Genomic DNA, 9,474 nt, shown 5'->3' with positions numbered 1-9,474 from the left:
TTCCTGCTCTTAATAATAATTGAAATAAATGCATTCCTGTTCAAGTATATTTATTTAGAGTTTCCATCACGTATTATTAATTATATTTTATATTTTGCTAAAAATATAACATCCATTTATTCTCAGGCATGTCGTATTAAATAGCATTAATATAATGAAAAAACTATCAAACATGAAACAACTCTCACGCCCATCCGTAAACAATCAAGGATGAACCATAAGGTTCGTTTCCAAGATGGCCGTGGATGCGCTTGTGTGTATCAAAACGCTATTCAGACCTGTCTATCTCTCTATTTATTCTCGAGATTCTCGTGTGGAAAATCTCACCTGTCGTGGCAAACACCAGCAACACGCAACACAACACACTCACGATGTTGTTCCGCATCATCGTTATGTCGCTCTCCAGGATTTTCCTTTCGGAGCAAGCTACACGCGTGTTCTTCCGCACGACATAGAACGCGCACTGCACGTACGCACCTGACGTCATTCATTGGGTGTAACTGTTACGTAGTACGTAGTAAGCCGACGATCCCTTCCCGACCGTTTCCCCCTCTCGCCAACGGCGGATCGAGACGCATAAAGTGCCCTGGGTGCAACATAATTTCCACAGAGCTCTCTATATAATCCCCCTTTCCAAAGTTTCAAGCCTGATTACCCTGATTAGCTTTTAAAGGGATGTTTAACTTTTAAGGGGGTGTTCAACTTTAATTAATGTAAAATTTAATATCAAATTATCGTTGATTTTCCGTAAACAAAGATTAACAAACTTCTAACGAAAGATATTTATGAAAGATTAAAAAGATTAAAGAATATGGAATATTATATTCAGAAAGCATATCACAATATAATAGAAATTTTTTGGCTACAATTTTAATTTTGGCTAATAATTTTATTTTGAATATTTTTATTTGTATGTAACGTCCCATGAGAAATCTTTTACATATATTTGCCGATAATTTAGCAACTATGAAGACGAACATATTCTATTTATCATATCTATATATTATAAAAAAAAACTTTCTTTTACTATTATTTAAATCATTTTTTTCAAAAATTTTCTTTGTAAATATAAAAATTATGATATGGAAATTTTTTTTAGTTTCAAACCAGTTGCAATAAAATATATAATTAAGGAACGATCTTCACAAATTGACCGAGACAAATATATTGTGAAGAAATAGCGCGACTTAGAGAAGAGAGACACTTTATAAAAGATCACAACTAACGAAGTCAACGAACTGACAAACTAGTTTGATGTCGCTATTTGCTAAGTCAAAGTTTTCGAATTAAGATAAGAGTACAGAGAGCTTCGCGATGTCGTATCTTTCAAGTAAAAACGAGAGCTTGTATATTTCCTGACGCAAAAACGCATCTCGTAATGTTTCAGTTTGTTCATGTCGCAGAGTTGTCATTCAAAGGTGATTTGATGCGAATCGAGAAGTGATACTTATCTCTATTAAAACAGACCAGATATGTGGTGAATAAAACAAATATTTAAACTTTCCATCCTCCATGAGAGAATTTCACATACAAGAAAGAATGTGCGTAGTTACAAAATATTTTGTTCAGTATAAAATATATCCTGACAGAAGCACTTTACATAGTAATATTTTTCCTTTTTGTGTAAAATTATTTAGAAGAAGATAAAGTATGCAAATATCTTTTTTAAACTGAAGTAGACACTGTATTCTTTATTTTTTATTATTTGATCTTACACTTTTGAAGCTAAATTTATGGAATCACTAAAAATGTGTAGTGTGCTATTAATAAATTGTAGTCTATATTACGTTATAATTATAAATTCAATATTTATAATATATATATATAAATGAATAATTTGCCAAACATTGTGTAAATATTTTAATTCAATTAGTAACTAAAATATTCGCAAAATTTTGGTATTCTTTAAAAATTAAAAATTTCATTTCAGAAATTTCATTATTTCTCAGAAACTTTATATTCATGATTTTTATATTTTATAAGCTTATAGAATTTTTTAACATATTAAATTTGTACTGCTATAATTCGCGGTAAAATGATTTTTCCGCTTTCAAGCAAGATTACATGTTGCCTTTCAAACGTATTTCCTAAGTCCCGTTATATCTTTAATCGCACAAGAAGCTTTAGATCATTTCTTCTCAATCTCGCTACCAATCTGCACCGCCCCTATTGCGAAAAGACGCGTTCGGAGCCGCTGATCGGAATTCTCCCGTGATTGGAAGTAAACTCGATCCCATCGCAACCTTGACACCCTCTTTCGCTCCCCGCGCGAAAACAGATAGCCCCGGTAAATTATTCAAAACGTACCCTCTATGATCTATAGAGGCATCCCTAAGCTTGGAACCGGCAATCTATCCTCTCTACTGCCCTCCTCCTCCCCCTTCTTTTTCTCTCATCCCACCGACTGGCCTGTCCGTTCGTACCGCAAAATTCACCTCCTCCTCACCCTTGTCTACCGTCTCTTCTACTTCCTCCTTCTGGCTCTTGCCGGTTCTCCGTCCCCTCATCACCCTGTTTCCTCGGTTTCCTCTCCACGACTTGCCCGTCGCTTCTTCTCATCCGGCACAGCCTCCCCAAGGGAATTCCGACTTTTCTGACAGCCGCCACCGCATTTATCCCATCTAACATCTACGGACGACGAGCTTACAAAGGCGACTCGGAATCCAATAAGTCCGATAACACGCACAACTTCCGCGAGTGTATACAAGTCGGCCAGTTACACCGATAATCGCCAACGTATTGATTTCGTCAAAACACATTTCGTCGCTATTCGGATCGATTGATCGATAGTTACGTGACTTTCAAATTTCTAACAAGATTCTAAATATCGATGAAGAAAGGAGTTATAATTAAAGCAAGAATTAAGAAATATTATTCAAATCGATAACAAGCATTATTAGTATAATATAATATACAATTTTTATGTTTTATCAAAGTTATGTATATTACTATTAAATATGTATACATATAGATAGCAAAATTATACATATGTGTGTGTGTGTGTGTGTGTGTGTGTGTATTCTATTCCGTTTTACCTAATGTAACAAAATTCTCTAATTAGATTATTGTTTTTTGCTTCGCGATAGGAACAGTCGCTATCACCAAATGAAACAGCGTGCGAGACTTGTTTACCTTCCAAAAACTGTTCCATAAATCCGACGATTCGTCGAGCGTGAGAGCGAGACGACAACAAACACATATAGGAGAAAAGAAAAGAGAACAATCGTCGGCATTGAAGCAAGAGCGCTGCCAGATGTCGACCAGGTAAAACTCGAAAGTCGTTCGCTCGAGGAATGTTGAAAATAACCATCGTATAATAAAGCAAAAAATATACATAGTTATATATACATATATATATTTCTTTTGTATTATAAATATATATATATCATAAAACGAGAAAGTACTCTATCATATGTTAATTTAAAACTATAAATAATTTTATAATAATAATATTGTAGAGTTAAGCATAAGAGAGAACCTTTATAGCAATGTATCACATATTATAATATCGATAAATAGCGTTAATATAATTATTAAATATTACTCGTTTATGAGAAATTGGCAATGGACCGATGGTTTCATACTTAATGGGAACATACTTCCTCTCATCACTTGGGAAAAGCCATGGAACGTTTTCGCAAAACGGTTATATCAGCGTATGTGCAGTGTGGAGAAAATTGGCGAGGAAACGGCGGAGTTCGATAACATTGTGTCATGTGTATTCGCATCACGGATGATTCTGGAGCATCTCCCATGCTTCCTCTCATAGAGTGGAAGGAACATGTGTGTTAACCCCTTTTCCGCGACAAACTGTCGCACCGGCTGCCACTCGCTTGCGCAATCGTCCCGCAAATTCGAGCGTTTTCACGGATAATATTCTATCGTGCAGTGCATATTGCGATACATGAGTCAGATGCTGAAAAGTCGAGGAATCTCTGACTTTTCCTCGCATGTGTGTCTCAACGACTTCGCCGATTTGCTCGAGTATATTCGAGTATCGTGCTCTTACCAGAATGCAAAAGTAGATAAATGCTACAGTATACGTATATTTCCACAAGATTATCTCTCACTTTAATTACCGATTATATATATAGATATAGCAGAAAATTAGATAATAAACCATTAAACATACAGTTTTCAGATAATTTTCTAAAATACGAAATCATTTCGAATAAGAGCACGAAGCGTTACATAAGTAAATTAAAAATGTTGCTTCCTATATATTCTTAAAAGATAAAAAAATAAAATATGCAAAAAATATGCTCATTAGAATTTATAACGCGATTTATAATAAAAATTTTATAAAGTTAAATCTTTGTCAAGAGGAGAATCCTCAGACAGAGTAAATCTACAATTCGCGATTTCAAATATATTTTATCTTGGCTATTTTTGACTCGCCGTTACGACATCGTCGGTCCGTCTGCGCAGCATCCACTTATCCGCGAATATGACGGAATGCGACGCTGCGTTTACGCGAGGGACGCATCGATCCGCGTTGTCGTCAAATACGATTCCATCGGAAAACGATAAAGAGGTACCTCTGGCCCGCGCTCCTGCCATCGTCCCCGTCCGGAAAGCTGCAAATCGATGGGGTGCGTATTTTATTTAAATTCACGGAAAAGAGCGACAGAGAGGGAGAGACGGGATGCGACGCAAATTTGCAATTTCAAAATATTCCAGCGAGTCTACGAGCGCAAAAGGGAGCGCCGGGAAGGGAGAGGGGGAGGGGGGAGGGGTGCGAGGCCGGGGGAAACGGAGGGGATTTAAATCCCCTCGCGTACTCTCGTCCCGACGCAATTGTTATTTTAATTCGACTTTTTGTCATTAGCCCGCCGCTAATTCGGCCGAACTCGCCGCGCTTCCATAATGCTTCCTTATTGCTGTCTCTTTTTTTTTTCTAGCCGGTTTCTCTCTCTCTCTTTTAGTCGCAGTCTCATTAAAACGATGTCAGATCGACGGCCGAGTGCTCAGACGTCTGAAGTACATACAGCTTCCGCCAGTTCGAGAGCGGAAAAATTACTTCGTGCCTTACCAGATCAAGGAGTTTTCTTCTCATTTTTCGCCCGCCTCGCCGGAAAATGTGCATTTCTCCGATTTGGCGAATTAATTCGTGGCGCAGAAGCAGCTTTTCAGAATCATTATTAAGTATTTTGCGCAGACAAGAATTGTTTATTTCTATGGTATGCAATGTATTTCAATGTGTCGATAATATAGTATCTCATTCTTAATTATAGAAAATACGTTGAAGAGATAAGAGTGATGCTTAATTAAGAGAGGTGCACAATTTGTAACAGCTTTCTACATAATTATAAAATAATTAAAAAGTGAAAAGTTTAATGAGTAACTGACGACGTTAATAATTTTCAGTCGTAGAAATTAAAATTGTACTCCAATCGATGATACTTTCTCCACACGATATAGAATATTTTTCATTCTACTATAATTAAGATATAATGAATAATTATAAAATCGTATCAATTGTTTATGCCTGAACTCGTCAATTCAGCTGTTAAATAATTAAAATCATGACAAAACTCTTTTTTTTGCTTTTAGAATTTTTGCTAAACCCTTAATAATCCCAGTTTTCATAAATTTGTATTTAATTAAATGTTACATCTTAATAAAAAGACATAATAAAAAAAGAATACGATTGTAGCATTTTCAATTCTCCATTTATGCTCTAACTTTGAAATTCCAATGTATGTAGTTATAGACCAATAGGTCTCCTCTTTCAATAAGTTTCGAAACGCATAAAAATCCCGAGATTTTTTCTTATTTCGAAACTTATTGAAAGAAAAATCCCGGGATCGTGATTTTCGTGTGTTCCGAAACTCATCGAAGGTGTCCCGACACTTTTTTGTCCACTTGTCACTTTTGTGCGTGACACCGTTCGAATGCAGGTTCGAATAAAGATTGCAAAAAGCTGCGAATCAAAGATCGAAATGCATCGATAGCATCTCAACATATCGTAAATGCGTGCAGAAGAAAACCGGGTTCATCGCAGAAATGAAGAGAAATAATGCATCCCGTCGACGGACAGACAGCGATGCCGACGCGTCGTGGCGACGGGACGGCGGCGGTTACGTTCCTACAAAAGCAATGAGACGGCGTGCCCCGCGGGCGTGTTGAATATTTCATAGAGTAGCCACCATGAAAACCGCGATGGTATTCGACCCGTTTCTCTATAAGCACTCGTTGCCACCCTTCACCCTTAAGCCTGTCGTGCAATGTGCAAAAAGACACGCTTTTATTACGCCCAAAGGTTGTCTGAGTTCGTCAAGTAACTAGATACATATAATTATATTCAAAAAATTTTGATAAGAAAACTTTTTTGTAAGAGATATTTTATAATTAAAACATAACGCACAAAGAAATGTATTATGCTAATAAGATGTTTCCTTTTTTAACAATAGACATTTTGTTATCATATTGTTACTTGACAAAGAATCTACGTTGTTGAATTAGACGAGGTGATAGCACACAGTTAGGTGTGTTTTAAATGTAATGTGTGTGCGTTTGTGTGATCATTAGCAGTGATTTTGGTGTGAATGCTAGAGACTTTCAGGTAACAGGAGGCATATATAATAGTCCTATACATAGTTTAGGAAGCAGGTATATACATGTATATAATAGTCCTCCTGTAGTTCTGTATCTCTTATTCCACGTTGGCCGGCACACCAAGTGTGTTTCGAAAAAACTTTAGTTTCTTGAAGTGGTTTGAATGAGAGTTTCTTACGTGTGGTCAAAATAACGAGTGTTTCTTTTTGTGAGTTTAAATTTGAAGTTTGTGTTAACTTGGAATATTGAAGAACATTCAATAAATTGTTTAGATAATATTAAATAATACTAACTACTTAATTTTAAATATTTATTGCAAAAAAACAATCGTAAATACGATTCACGTGGTCTTAAATGGTTTTAACTGTTGGAGACGACTTTGCATCTTCGCGCATATGTGAGTAATCGAATAGACTTTTGTGATAGATTGTTGATCGTAATAGAATATTTTTTATATGATCAATCCTTTTCTAAAAATTATTATTATTATAAATAATTAATAATTCAGATTTCAAGTAAATTAAATTTATTCAGGAAATTATCACTTTTATATCATGGGCTTTTATATCTGCTTCTCACCCTCGAACCATGTGTAACCAATAAAGCATGAGTGCACACATACGAGGGTAACGCGCGGTGAACGTAGGCGAACGGAAACGCCCGCTCGTAACGGTATCGAAGTAGTTGTCGGGGAATTTGCAATTCCCATCGGATATTCGGCCGTTCTCGAATTTTGGAAAATTCCATCGCGAAATCCCCGTCGGGCTGGTTAAATCGCGCCAGTTGCGATCGATCACGAAGTAGATAACTTTCAGCGTTTAAGATGCTATTGCAATATGAATTTAAACGATCCGCGAAGTCTACGTATTAGTGTTACGTAACGTAAGATGAAAGGAAGGAGAGATCAAAATTCTCGCAAATGAATAGTTCTTTTTAAATAAAACCACCTTAATTTTTTTATATAAATCGATTCCTTATAATATTCGGCATAAAAAAGTTATAAGGGTAGGATGACAAAAAATTAAATAGTTTACGAGGTATTTCATAGTTTATATAAAATTATGTCAAATTAAAGTATAAAATATTTCGTAAACTATTCGACTGTTGGTCATTCTACTCTTGTAACATTTTACGCTAAATATTATGAGGAATCAATTTATATAAAAGAGTAGGGTTGTTCCATTTAAAAAAATTAAGTTGACTCTCAAATCTCTGAAATACTTTCACTTATAAAAAAGTAGATGTATTATATAATAACCTTCTTAAAATTATGCACAACTTTTATATATATATAATAAATTTTCATAAAACAATTTATAAGTTATTCAGGTGGCCTGTTTTAATTGCTTCATCTTATATGCAAAATGTATAATAAAAATTAACCATATAAATAAAAAATATCAAAATCATCAATAAAATAAAATTTATTTTCTTTCAATTTTTAATATTATATATAATTAAACTTTGAATTGCAATTTTGTTAAAAATATCCATTTATAAAATTAGCTGATAAATATTATTTTTCTCGCAATCAATATCTTTAATTATATTCGGGAAAATTATATAATATTAACTAATAAAAGAAAATAAAAAATGAAATTATCTCGATAATAACAAAATTCAAATAAGAAATAGGTAAAATAAAATCCAGAAATAAAGCAGTTGTCATACTGCAATTAGTTTCGTAGCACCATTAAATATTTCTCCACTCTCGTTGACTTATTTTTCTCTCTCTCTCTCTCTCTCTCTCTGATAATATTATTTAAGTTAGTCACGTTTTGCTGAGGCGAAAGTTTTGGCCAATCCCGAAATGCAATCTATTTTGTCCGAAAACGTTGTACTTTCGAATCTACTTCCGCATGTAACTTTCGAAAGTACAATATAATCCCTATGACATAAAACAAATTTCTTTGAGAGAAAGAGAGAGAGAAAAAAAAAAGAAAAAAGAAAGAGAAAGACAGAGAAGAAAATTCCCGCAGACGATGTTTTTGTTCGCCGGAACAAAAGCAATGGCAATAGTTGGCTTCAAAATTGTGCCATATTTCAAGAAATGACTCGCACAATGCGTTACATTCTTCTTTTCTACCAGTAGGATTTTTTAAGCTTTGTTATCGGCAATCCTTTTTTGCATGATACTTTACATTCTCCTCGCGGAACATATACATCAACATGGCTAATAAAACGACAAATAGCGAAACTTGATATATCTGGATTCGTACAACCATTCGTGCGACCACTTGACGAAAAGATTGACAAAATAGTTGCCATAAGTGATCTAAGGCTAATCAAAGTTATAAGAGCAAATGTTTTTTTTTGCGTACTAAATAAAAAAGTTGTACTTTAGGATAAGTAAACAAACAATCAAGGAATAGTTTAACTAATACTTTAAACCACAGAAAATAATATTTACATTTTTATCTTAAAGCTGGTTTTTTCTTACAAAAACTTATTTTAAAAAATTGAGAGATAAAACTCTGAAAACATATTTTTGTGGTATAAAAAATTATTTAAATTGCATGTCATGCATGAAATCCTCTTATAAATTTATACTCATACAGAATGAATATAAGCAAAAATAAGTAAATAAAAAATTATCAATGACGAAATTATTAGTCGTTTCAATTCAGTAAAAAATCAATATAGCATTATGGTATTTAATATATCATTGATACGTAAAATAAACGTAAAACATCATTTAATAATTATCAAAATTATTAAAAAAGATTGTTTATTGTTTTATGAATAATATAACAGACGAAATATCGATTTTATTTAAAAATCTGTATATCACACTTTATTTAATAATGTTTAATAATAGATGAAGATACTTATCAATCAATATATTTAAATATATCATACTTTCATCATTTATATTCGATTAAGATAACGTAATATTCATAAACGTTTTCCTTTAAT

General features: G+C 33.8%; 1 protein-coding gene across 2 annotated transcripts in view; it reads right to left on the bottom strand.

Moving 5' to 3' along the window:
* LOC115235197 overlaps nucleotides 1-506 on the bottom strand; it is a 3,692-nt gene extending 3,186 nt beyond the window's left edge. Inside the window, exon 1 of one of the 2 annotated variants that reach the window (XM_029806821.1) lies at nucleotides 371-506. In XM_029806821.1, the coding sequence (XP_029662681.1) occupies nucleotides 371-491 (121 nt within the window). In that variant the 5' untranslated portion in view covers nucleotides 492-506. Of the gene's footprint in view, nucleotides 1-327 lie in introns of both variants that reach the window. The other variant, XM_029806820.1, reaches the window with a different exon arrangement.
* Nucleotides 507-9,474: the final 8,968 nt, after the last annotated feature.

The sequence above is a fragment of the Formica exsecta genome, unplaced genomic scaffold (genome assembly GCF_003651465.1).
Source record: "Formica exsecta isolate Colony F162 unplaced genomic scaffold, ASM365146v1 scaffold211, whole genome shotgun sequence".
Taxonomy (NCBI): Eukaryota; Metazoa; Arthropoda; class Insecta; order Hymenoptera; family Formicidae; genus Formica; species Formica exsecta.
The sequence above is the reverse complement of the archived record's forward strand: the minus strand, read 5'-3'. Positions and strand labels throughout refer to the sequence as shown.